General features: G+C 31.5%; 1 protein-coding gene across 4 annotated transcripts in view; it reads left to right on the top strand.

Annotated features, from left to right (window-relative positions):
- Nucleotides 1-13276, top strand: part of PIGN (phosphatidylinositol glycan anchor biosynthesis class N) — a 194825-nt gene that overhangs the window by 74765 nt on the left and 106784 nt on the right. For all 4 annotated transcript variants that reach the window (XR_004230913.1, XM_031946172.1, XM_031946173.1 and 1 more), the window contains 3 exons: nucleotides 849-908; nucleotides 6165-6257; nucleotides 7703-7758. Coding sequence is in view for 3 of the 4 variants with exons in the window: in XM_031946172.1 (XP_031802032.1) it covers nucleotides 849-908; nucleotides 6165-6257; nucleotides 7703-7758 (209 nt within the window). In the remaining variant the exon portion in view is untranslated. The remainder of the gene's footprint in view (nucleotides 1-848; nucleotides 909-6164; nucleotides 6258-7702; nucleotides 7759-13276) is intronic.

The following is a 13276-nucleotide window of genomic DNA, read 5'->3' as shown; positions in this document are numbered from 1 at the left end:
CTCAAAGTAGTACTTCTGGAGACTTGTTTTAAACTTTCTGAGTTATTTGAGTAATTCATATTTATGTCATCCCTAATGAGGCATATTCAACATTTATTTCCTTCACTGATTTCAGAAAGTGAATTGCCCTTTTCTAGTGCTCAGTTTCGGTGTGGATAATTTGAAAAGAAGGATGGAGACTAAACAGGGCATCCTACTATTTCAATATAGTAGGTTGAAAAATACTTCTATCCTTTTTGAGTAAAATATATTAGCCATTTATCATAATAGGGAGTTAAATAAATACACTACTGAGTTATATGTGTTACTCAAATACATGTATTTCTACATAATTATCTGCCGTCTGAATATGGAGGTGCTCAGGCTCTTGCTCCATATGTCACAAAGGAAATCATTGTAGAATACAACATTGACTTTCAGCTAATTAGCAATTTGATGAGGCTCTTATTTCATGTGGCTTTCACTTTCATGAGATCTTAATCAGAGTACTAGCAAATTGAATTGTGTAGTGTAGCTTTGTGGGATATGAATATGGAGGGTTTTTTTTTTGTTTGTTTGTTTTCATTTTTGGCTTCGGGTGGAAGAAAAGTTCCCTCTAATCACTCATTTGTAGATTAATCTCAAAGACTTGCATTGGTGCCTGAGAGCCTGAGTCCTTAAGGGACACACTGAAGCCCATATAATCAGTATGTTTCAGAAACCCAACTTGCAGGTCTTCCTCAATCCAGATCAACATTTTCCATCCAGTACATCACAATTCCTCTTTGTAATAGAGTTAATACATAAAATTTTTTAACTTTGATAATATTTTTGTTACAGCCTAACTTCTGCATATTTTATATTTTTAGGCTGACATAGCACCATTGATGGCTTCCCTCATTGGAGTTCCTTTTCCCCTTAATTCTGTGGTAAGTAATTTAGTTTTATCATCTCTCAATTTTAGCTTTAAAATAAATTAACGCATAGTAAAATTTACACTGAGTTGCATTTATTTCTTTAAATTTATGTATAGGATGAATAGTTCATAATTATCTTTGGTAAATATTGGAACACTAGTATCTCAGGTATTTCATAAATGTGTGTTATTTTAAAATTATTATCTGCAATACTAAGAGTACTAAACCAGATATCTTTTAAAATGATATCACTCCTTTTCAGTCAAGAATGTAAATTAACATCATGTACATGAGGCATTTTATCCTGAAGTAATGAAATGCATAATCCAGCAACATATGCTAGTTTTTAAAGAATAAACCAACTCTAAATTTATATTGAAATTTTTGAAAACTTCTTCATTTAAAATATATATCTCACCTAGTTAATGACATATGACCATATTATTATTCCATGGTGATTTCACATTGTAAATTAGAAGTAACCTTAGCCTTCAAGTATAGAATTGATTTTTAAAAATAAAATAAATGAGTATTTTGATTTTAAATTAAAACTTCAGACCATGGCGTATTCATTTTCTCTAATTTTTTACTTCTTCCTTCTGAGTCAGGCTAATCCTTTATTATTCTCTTTTACTAGCTTTCTCCCAAATGTTGACCTTTTCCTTAATCATGTATATACACTAAGCTATTTTCACACTTATTCACCAATATTTCTATGAATTTCCTACTGACAGTGTCATAAGGTAAGTACAAACACTTTCCTGAAAGTCTCAGTCTTGGAAAGGAACTCAGAGGTCTCTTAAGACCAAGCCCGCCTAAACAAATCTCTCTTCTATGAGATGATGCTTGAACACCTATAGTAAGAGGAAATTCCAGCCTCTCAAGATACCCAATTCTATTTTCTGATTGCTATAATTTATAGAGAGTTTTTCCAAATAGTAAGCCTAAATTTGTATCTCTGCAGTTTTCTCTTATTATTCCAAATTCTCATGATGGGAATTTAAAAGAAATGAATCTTAACAAAAATCCAAACATAGCTTTCATGTTTTCCCTCTATTCCTGGGCTAAATACTTTTTATTTCTTTTACTGATCATATCTAATCAAAATCAGTTTCCAATTCTTAGATACTATCCTTCTTTAGGATAGCCCAAGATTACATCACATTTCTTTTCCACTGCATATCAGTGAAGTTCCTTAAAGATCATTTCAGACCAACTTTTGTCTATTCACATCTCTGCATAGGATCCAAAGTAAGCTACAACCAAGGCTGTCTTCCACATCATTCTGTATGAGTATGAGTTGAAATAACTGAGGATATTTAATTTCCATAGTATACATACATTTAAATATTTGAAGGACTGTCCTATGGAAGAGAAATTAAGACACATTATTTGGGTTTTAATGAACTGCAAGCTCAAGTGGACTGTCAGAAGAGAGAAATCAGGATGTACCTCCTGATCATATAGTATCCTGAATGGTTGAAGGAATTAAACAAATTTAATCTGCAGAAGAGTAAGCAAAGTAGACGTGATACCTATATTCAGTCATTTGAAAGGCTATTTTATGGAAGAGAGATTAGATATGTTTTGTTTGACCATAAAGGAAAAAAAGTAGGAACTGTGGACAGAAGTTACAAAAAGTCAGATTTAACCTTGATTTAAAGAAAGTCTTAAGAATTAGAATCATCTGACAATGGATTACTACCTTTAGAAATGATGGGTTTTGTGTAAGTATGATTCTTCAGTCAAAGACCAGATGTCTGCTGATTGGACGTGTTTTATACAGGTACAGTTTGGGGTCTGATGACTTTTTTTTGAAAGTCATTTGCAGATCTCAAGAGTCAGTGATTCTGATTTCTTTGATTTACTTTTGACTTGCTTCCTTCAAATGCCCTAAATAATTTATAGAAAATAAGAGTTTATAATAACAAACCAGAACATGATTTCTATAGGTTTTTAAAATCTTACTTTTGAAAAAAGTTTGAATGCCTCTACACTCTTCTGATGAACATACAGAATTCTCTCTCAATTCTGGACTGACTAAATCATTGCTGTGATTTATATTTGGCACTTCTTAGGTTCTAAGAAAAAAACAAAATACAAACATAGTTTACATTTTGTTGAAAGTTTTGTTATTCAGCCAACTTGTAATTATCATTCTTAATATTGATGTGGGTTCTGATAATAGTGATTGAACTCTATTAACAATCCTCCTTTTGATCATTTTAATCATTTATTTCTAACCATATCCACTAACCATTTTTCACTCTTTTTTTTATCTCTTCTTCTTTCACTACTGACATTCCATGATAAAAATAATTCTAATTGGTGGCTGAAAGACAAGTATAAACAATTAAAATAATCTACAAAAAAGTTATTAATCTGTTTACAGATTAGGCTTAAATGTCCATGCATAAGGTTCTAGATTTTTGGAATCTTAAAATCACAAGTTTAGAGTCTGAAGAGAACTGAGAGATCACTTGAGCCAACCAATTCCATCATTTTACAGATGAGGAAATGGAGGCCAAATAATTTGCTTAAGATCACACTAATAATAGTAATAGGTACAAGAGCCAGGATTTGAACCCAGTAGGCCTGGATTTGCTTCATTCAGGATGCATTTGATTGCTGTATATTATAATTCCAGTCAGATTACATTATGCTGTTTCCCCCAATTTGTTTTTTACATGTCTCACAACCATTATGTGAGGTCAGTTTTGTAATTTTTTCCTCATATTTGTAGCATTTTTTTTAAAAAAAAGTTTACATGCTCTAATATTGGCCATATTCTTTATATGGTTAAAGGAGAATGGGATAGATAGATAGATAAGTAAATAATAAAAGAAGGAGAATTCCATTGTGGGAAACCATCACATATGAGCATGTTTTTTCTCCATGTTTTTTAGAACTTAGTCTAAGAATAGGACCACAGATATTTGTAGAAAGTGATTTAAATAAGAAGCACTGAGTCTTCATCTAAAAAGTTGAATACTAGTAAAAGCTTCATGACTTTGTGGTTCTTAATAAATTCTCATGTCTATTTATTATATGCAATGTTACATGAGAAATGAGAGCTTTGTCCTGGATGGAAATAGGACTGCTGCCACAGTATATAAAAATTCCATCATATTGTAGAATTATAATGTCAGAATAGTCACCCTGAAGTACCCAGTTCAGCCCCAAAGTAGGAGTACTCTTGAACCATGCTAGATACATCAGAAATGACTTCTCTCTCTCTTTTTAAATCTAGAAAAAGAAGAATCAGATATTTAAAGGCTCTGTAATTTTTTTTTTCATTTGCACCTAATATTAAGTCTTTCAGTTGTACTTAAAACCTGTTTCATTTTTCTATTTATAGTGAAGGGAAGAAACTATATGCTACTATTCTTTTTATAATAGCTTCATTATTTACAAATAAACTTTTGTAGTCATCTTAATGCTAAATTCTTTCATTCACTCATTCTTCTTGCTATTATTGCTTCACAAACTATATTGCTATTCTTTGGAACTTTGGACTTCAAGTCACTGTATTCACTGGATTTCCTTCCTATTTCTTTAATAATTCATACAGTTTTCAATTGCTACATTTTCACATACTTTCTTGTACAGAGTTGCAAAACTTTTATACCTAGGCCATTGTGCAAAGTTGTTAATTGTACTTATAGGAAAGCAACTTCTACTGTGATTGTGATTGACACATATCTTTAACTATTACACTTAAATTCCTCCCATTAGTAGGAGAGAAAGGAAGGGAAGATAGGACTTCAGCTGATTTCCCCTCTTTACTCTATCCTCTCCAGATTCTTTACTGTATTGATTTCTGTTGCCATTATATTCCTCTCTCATGCAATCATGGAAATATCTTTCACTTTTATCACTGATTTCTGATACTTGGTTCACTATTAAATACTGCTGCTTTTATTTACCTTATATTTCCAAATGTTGATGAGAATCTCCTTATCCCTTATATGAACTATTATACTCTTCTTCCTGTCACCCTGTTTATTGTTATTTTACTTGTAGTTGGTCTGGACTCCTGCAACCAGGTATTTTCCCCAGCTGCCTTAGTGCCTTCTTCCCTGTCTTTTAAACATTTATTGCCCTCTATAACTGAGCTAAATTTCTTTACTCTGGACCTTCTCCAGGTTGTACTGGATTATAAAACTATTCTTGGCTCTTACTATGTTTGAAACAGCTAGGTGGTTCAGTGGATAGAGCACTGGGCCTGGAATCAGGAAGAATTGACTTCAGATAAACCTCAGTCACTTATTAGCTGTGTAACCCGGGGCAAAACACTTAAACTCTGTTTGTTTGAGTTTCCTCAACTGTAAAATGAGAATAATAACTGCACCTACCTCACAATTATTCATATAATCTGATCATATAATCAGATAATTTTTGTAAAAAGTGCTTAGCATAGTACTTGGCACTTAGTAAAGCAGTTTATAAATGTTTATTCCCTTTCTTTTCTCCCTCCCCCCTCTTCTAGACTACTGAAGTAAAAATGAACCTTACTCTGTTGATCCATATGATAACTTTTTTCATGCCTGAAGCATAGACAAGTCCAGATCGTAATCTATCCTTTCAGTCATTAAAAAAAATCTTTAAAATATTTCCACAGTTTTTTTCCTCCTGAAATTGAGGTGGTAATACTCTTGTTCAAGTTTACATTCTCATTTACCATGTGATATTCAGATGTTAGTATTTTTGTGTGTGTGCACGCAGACAGTTGCCGTAATGCTTATCATACATTAAATATTATACCTGAGATGTAACTGGAAGGACTCTCAGAGGGCATCTGATAGAGTCCTTTCATTTTTACAAATGAGAAGATAGAGAGTTTTAAAATTCTTTTTCCAAGATCATGAAGATAGTAAGTAGCAGAGCCCAGATTCCATCCCATTTCCTCTTATTCCATATCTACCTCTTGTTCTTCATTTTACTTTTTGGTGGTATGAAGTTCTTTCCTTTCTCCTGTATGCAATTGAATTACCTGTTTCATGTTATAAGCTTCCTCAGGGCAAGAACTGTGTATTTTTAATTCATGTATTAACACTAATGAAGATGATGATACTTTGCTTTGGTTACACATAACTTTCATTTATAGGAATAATTAGAGAAAAAGCAAGTTACTTGGTTGAACCAGGTATTCCTTTTTTATTTGTTATACTCATTGTAATTTTTTCTTCATTCTATTGCTTACCTCATGAATCTCTTTTAATGTGAATAATCTGAAGCTAATTAATGTCTAATCTTTAATGTCTCTAGGGAATCCTGCCTTTGGATTATCTTAACAGTAGTGATCTTTTCAAAGCAACAAGCATGCTCACAAATGCAATACAGATTCTTGAACAGTTTAAGGTAAGTAACATATGAAAAGGGACAACTAGCACATCTAGCAAAATACAAGTAAGACTTTGACATTTACTTTTGATTTATAGTCTTATAGTGTTGCCTAAACCATTGAAAGGTTATTTAACCTTCCCTGAAGTCATAAAGTTATTAATTTTGGAAGTGAAACTTGAACTTAGGTTTTCTTGGCTGTGGAGGCAAGTTCTCTATCTGTAATACCATGTGCTGCAATTATAATCTGACCAGGGCAACAGAATTTCATTCTTATATATCCTTTCTCAGAAACTTCCTATTCCTCCTGTACTGACTATCTCTTTAGGATTTCAGTCCAAAAGACTTTTCCTATCCTATTTTCTAACCTTAGAAATTGGTTTGCCTAACATTTAGAGTACTTGTTAGACTGTGCCCAAATTTCTTATGTATTCCATAAAGATGGAGTAGTCATTTCTCACACTACTCGTTTCTACTCCAGCAACTATTTTCTGTGTAAATCAATAAATCATCAGGCATTCATGAAATACACATTACATACCAGGCAATAAGCTAGATGATGGGACTACAAATACAAAAATGAAACAATTATGCCCCTCAAGAGTTTACGTACCAAAAGGGAAAGTAGAATGCATTGTTTAAATACTTTTGTATTTAGGTTCAGTTCTATTAAAATCAAAAGTTTATTAAATCATATAATTTCAAGAAAAGTGGTCTCTTAAACCCACCCGGTGACAAGTCAGAAAGAGCTCTGAGTTTCAGATGTAATACATTTTTATACTTTAAGAACAATCTAAGTAGTTGTCTTTAGTTTTTCATCTACATTCAAAATTATAAATAAGAATACAATATTTTTATCTTAAGCAAGTAAGGATACAGCTCAACGATTATTTTTAGTGTGATATTATCTTAAGGACCACTGGGTAAGATCTTAACAATTGCAAAATCTCCAAATAAGTTTAGTTTTCTTTTCATATTCTCAGACCAAAATTTAGCTTGAAAAGGGAGTGCAGAGGATGTGGAGACAGTGGGAGTATGCAGTTTTTCTAAGAGTTTGGATACGAAAGAGAGAGGATACCCAATAACAGCTTAAGGAGATGAAGAGTCAAGTGAGGCTTTTTTAAGCATGGAGAGATCTGGCCATATTTGTAACTAAGAGAGAATGACCCCAAAGCTAGGGAGAGAATGAAGATTGGGAGTGGGGAGGATGCATAAGGAGAAGAATGATTATGGGCCAATTTTCCAGAGGAAAAGGCAGTATATAAGGATAATAGAGGTTGGCCTTGTTTGGGAGAAGGTGCATTATAGATATTTAATGACTGCTTGTAGATTTACTGTCAATTTCTGAAGTACTTAAACTTTAAAGAACTTTTTTATATCCCCTTTTATCCTTAAAAATAAAAGTGATGAAATGTATTTCTCATTTAATATGTCCTGATAATTTTTAAATATTTGATTTTCAGATAAAAATGACTCAGAAAAAGGAAATCACACTGCCATTTTTATTTACACCATTTAAGTAAGTGTTTCATTTTTATTTCCTACAAAAGAAAGATATTTGTTTTATTTAGCCTGATGGATTTTGATATAATATAGTTTATTAAGAAACTATTTTCCCTTATATTGCTGATAATTCCCGATTTCCTGATAATAATATTTCAATAATGACCCTTTTATTTCTTTGTTAGATTATAAGCCAAGATTTCCAGTCTATATTGCTCCATATTTGAAAGCTGCATTAATTCTTTCAAACAATTGCTATTAATTATTACAGTGCAGGGTTAAGGACAAATGTTTTGAATTTATATAATCAGATCAAATAACTTTTTTCTTCTAGCAGATCTGTTTTTTCAATTGATTATCATTTCTTTCTATCAAGGTTAGGATAACTGTAGATAACCAAAACATCATTTTGTAAATGAGTCGAAGCTACTTTTCCTATAATAGGCTTTGTTGTTTCCTCCATCTCAAGAGCTTTAATATTTCTAAAATTTTCTCTGTTGAAGAGCCTTTTGAATTTTATTAACATGAGTTCTTTCAAAGGAACTATGAAACCCAAAGTTCCTATATAACTTTTGGTCTTCCATTAAGTCATTTTATTAGTTTAAACAAATCAATTCTCCTTTCAATACTTCATTTTTATCTGTATGATGTGTATTTTGTTAGATCAAATCAGATATCAAAAGTCTGAGTCTGATTTACTAATTTTTAGTTTTATAGGATCTCAGAAGGAAGAAATAAAAAATTTTAATCAGAGTCTATACATTTGCATACAAGTTTGTACAAAGCTTGAGGACCAAATTAAAATGAATTTCTTCAGGTTTCAGGTAGCAATGTGCTTAAAACCATATAGCACAAAAGGAACATATGGGGATGTAGCCAATTATACTTTAAATAACTACCTGGTTTTGCCACTAGACTATTTTTTTGAATAGTTCTTCCCATCTACCAAAATCTGAACTAGAAACAATGAGTTACATTTTTCACAATTTAAATCAACAGATTTTTTTTTTGATAAATAAAATTTATGCATAGATTCCTGAATGGGTGTCTTATTCCAATTGTTATATTAATCATAGTTCTTTCCTCCTGCTACATGTAACCAACCTCCAAAAATGCCTTGGACTCTCTACTTCACTCTTTTTAAACAAAATGCCTTAAATATTTAATTGAAATTTCTTAAGTTTATTTTTTTTTCTATTATAGTCTCCTCCTTTATTGATTTTCTTATAAAAGCTTAAATTCTTGGTGCTTCCTAATCTTTTTCTTAATACGTCAGAAACTTATAAAAATAGTCTGTGATACAATTCTTCAGCATGGATTCAAAGGTTAAACAGTGTGATAAACAAAGTATTTCTAGTAATAAACACTATAAGATGAGATTTAAGAAGAACTTTATACTAAATCCCATTTCATGATAGATGATATTCTATAGGAATCAGATGACTTTCTACATGTATTTAAATATTTTGTTTTCCTTTTTTTTTCTTTTTTCTCTATAACATTTCAGATAAATGTTCTGAATCTTATCTTAGCCCCAACTATAGTCTGGAATAATTATAGTCTGGAATTATTCTCTTAAGTTTTTATTCTCCTTTCTAATCTCACTCCTACCATACTAGTATGAGAGCTTTTTATTTTCCTTTCTATTATTTATATTCATTTACATCACTGTCACATTATCAATAACTTCTTACCTCCAATAAAACCCTCCCTTATAATAAAGAAATAGAATGAAGTCAAATAAATAAACACATATCTGTTAGTTTATCTTCAATAAGTTCCTATATTCCATCTCTCTTTACAGAGAGGAGAAAGTACATTTTATCATTAATCACCTGTAGGTGACTGGCTATTGCAATGACCTGAATTTTGATAACTTTTAGCATTGTTTCTCTTTTCATTGTTGGGCTCGCATTGCTATATATTTTTTTGGTTCTGCTTATTTTACTATGTATCAATTCCTATAAGACTTCCCCCAGTTCTCCAAATTGTCATATTTAGTGCTTCTTCCAGCATTGTTATTCTATTATATTCATATATATTTGTTCAGCCATTCTTTATTTTCAAATAGGCCTACTTTATTCTGAAAACAGGATTAGGATCCTACTACCATAAAAAGTTATTTTCTGAATATTTGGTGTGCATGTGTGTAAACACACACATGGATATATTATACATGCATGTGTATACAGTTTTACATCTATGTGTAATGTGTACATGAACTTTATGTCTATGTGTGTGCATGTATATGTGTCTGTTTATCAATTGATAGATCAGTAGGTTGGTGGACATCAAAATATGTCTGTTGAGACAACTTTGATTGAACTCTGCAAAAAATATTTTCCTGTCTTAAACTAAATAAGATAAAAAGAAAAAAAAATTTTTATAAATAAATATATATATATATATATATATATATATATATATATATATATATATATATAGTCTGTTTTTTATCTTAGTTCCAAATTATTTTGCAGAATAGTGAGGCTAATTCATTCTTCCACCAATATTATGTTAGTGGATCTGTCTTTCCCACTTCTATGGACTATTCACATAGTTTCCTGATAAGATCTTGAATCTACTGTCTTCTCCCTCCCTCCTTAGCTTTGTCAAGCTATTCTTGCTTGTAGAGAGGTCTGATTCTCTACTCCTCGTCTAAAAAAAATCTTCAGCAGTTTTCTGTTACTAGTAAAATTCACACATCTGGGATTAAAACCTTCTTTGCAGTTTTGTGATACAGATAAAACATTGGTTTTATATAACGGGAAAGGGCTTTATAGAAAGACAGTATGATTGATTTTTCATCTTGATTTTGTTGGCAAAGAGATGCTAGAAAGTAGCCAATGAAGCCCAGTTGAGTAAAACTTGAAGCTAGATGGAAAAATCCATATATAGGAAGCTATAGAAAAGGGGTAGAAAAAGAAATATCAGACAGGAAGAGGGTTATGTGGGTATAATAGGAGCTTGTTGAGTCCTATTGGTTCTCTCCTCAGAAAATAAAAAGATTCTTATTAGAATACCAACCTTTAAATTTCAATTCAAATACTCCCTCTTAATGAAATTTCTCTTGATACTACTTCTCTAACCTCATATGATGTTGTTTTGTAATTCTCTGATGTGCTTATCACATTATTTCTATTATTATAACATCCTTCATGCTTCTTCATGATGTAGAAATGAACTAGATTCTCAAAGACTAGTCCACTGGAACAAAAATTATGTCAGAGCCTACTAAGACAGAAAGAATTTGAGTATAGGCTCAGCTATAGTATGGATATTTATCACCCAAGGAACAATTTAGCCAAAGTCTAAGCAGTTCACTACCAGGTAGACTATATAACAATGACCCATTTTGGCCTAGCATCTCTTGAAGACCCCTCAGTGAGCTCTAGAGGGGCTGCAGCCTGTATTAGTAGAAGGAGTTCTCACATATATGAGATTGAGTCTAAAAGTAATGATTATTCACATTTATATAGTGCTTTAAGGTTTGCAAAATCTTTTTATCATCACATAGGTAGTTTAGATATCATTATTCCTAGTTTATTGATGAATGAAACTGAAACTCAAAAGAGGTTAAGTGACATAATTACCCATAGTCACACATTTACTAAGTGTTAAAGCCAGGATTCAAAACCATTTTTTCCCAAAACTCCATCTTCAAAGACCTTTTCATTATATCCTAATATTCCTCATATGATAATTATCTATATATGTGTCATATCCCCAAACTTGATTTAGTTTCTTTAAGGACATGACAAGTCTTTTCTAAAGTTTCAATCTCCTCTAGTGCCAAGGACACAACATATAATATGGTCTTAATATTTGCTGTCTTCAATCAGCTACATTTTAATTGACGAGTGGCTACATTAAATGATATTAACAGAAGCAACATCCATTAACTATTTGAGATCGTTTTATAAAGAATTTAAAATGCCACAACAATTTTGTTTTAACTTTGATTGAAATCTGTATAAAATACTTTCCTGTCTTCTTAAACTGAATATGTTGAAAATAATTTATATCTGTATGACTGTTCTGATATGAGTTCATCCTTATGAGCATCAGTGGTGTTGAATATCTATAGCTACAAATGCAGTTGCAGATGTTGTGTATATGGGTAATACAACATGAATTTCTTCAAATTTTTTCAGTTAAATACTTTTTTGCAAGTTAATTTCTAATCCTTCAACAACAACAAAAAAATCATTGCCACCAAATATCACTTCACAAAGCATCTCTGATTTTTTCCTAAGGTAATGGACAACAAGAAATTCTTGATCTCATTTATACTGTTTGCTTTTGGTGTTAAAGAGAGTACTGTACATTTAACTTAATCTTTGTTACAGTGCTGCAGGGGAGGCTTATTCCAAAGTCTGCAAATTCTTTTTGGCTCTCAGGAGTTGATATTTATGTATCCAGGTATTAGGTATGTCCCTTTCTTGGCAAACTGTTGTCTGGTAAATGCTATTTATTTTTTACTTTCTAGAGAAGCCAACAAAACAATTTAGTAGTATTGAATTGTTTTCTTTGTTGAACCTTTTTTGGGCAGGTTAATCAAATATATTAAAATTTCTTCTTAGTAATATAAGCATCGTTGTTGTTAATTCATTTAATTATGTCTGATTGTTCATGGACCAACTATCCATAGGATTTTCTTGGCAAAGATACTGGAATGTTGCCATTTCTTCTCCAGGGGATCCAGTGGATCCTTTTGTCAGGCAATTAGAGGTTAGGTGACTTGCCTAGTGTCACACAGCTGAGAAGTTATCTGAAGCTGGATTTATACTCAGTTCAGGTCTTCCTGACTCCAGCAGCCACCAGCTGTTTTAATAATTTAAGTTCATTTTCATATATAAACAAATATTAACAAATAGTCTTATCTCAGTACTTTGGTAACTTCTAATTAAGATAGAATTTCCCCCCTCCCCCACATAGTACAGTGCATGGTTTTTACAAAAAAAATTCAAGATATATTCCCTGTAGCTAGAGTTTGGGGGCAGTTTTCTATAGAATAAAATTCCATAGGATCAATTTCAAAATTACAGGGGCTCAGGATTTAGCTCAGGATGCAGAAATTTTTTTAAACAATTATATATTACTTAGGAGTGTCCTGGGCTGCCTCAAGAGGAAGGCAGTTTCTTTTAATAGGACAACATTGAGGAGAGATTAGAGATTGAATGACTACTTTCTCATTACTTGTGTTGTAGAAGGAATTCCTATTCTTATATGAGTTTGAATGGATAATCTCTAGTTAAATTTACTTGTTTTATATTTTGTGATTCCATACACATGATTGTTTTTGAGTGTTACAGTTCATTATGATGACATTATTTGAGAATTTTTTTCCTCCTAAAATTACTAATTTACACTATGAAGCAAAAACAATTTTCTGCCTATTTGATTTAATAACCTTACAAATATCAAAATCTTAAATAGGATTGTTGATTAATTTTTTTATACTTCATTAAAAGCTTTGCCAATTTTGTTAAAATAGTATAGTGGCTAGATACCAAGGCTATTATAATCTTATT

The sequence above is a fragment of the Sarcophilus harrisii genome, chromosome 1, assembly GCF_902635505.1.
Source record: "Sarcophilus harrisii chromosome 1, mSarHar1.11, whole genome shotgun sequence".
Classification (NCBI taxonomy): domain Eukaryota; kingdom Metazoa; phylum Chordata; class Mammalia; order Dasyuromorphia; family Dasyuridae; genus Sarcophilus; species Sarcophilus harrisii.
The sequence above is the reverse complement of the archived record's forward strand: the minus strand, read 5'-3'. Positions and strand labels throughout refer to the sequence as shown.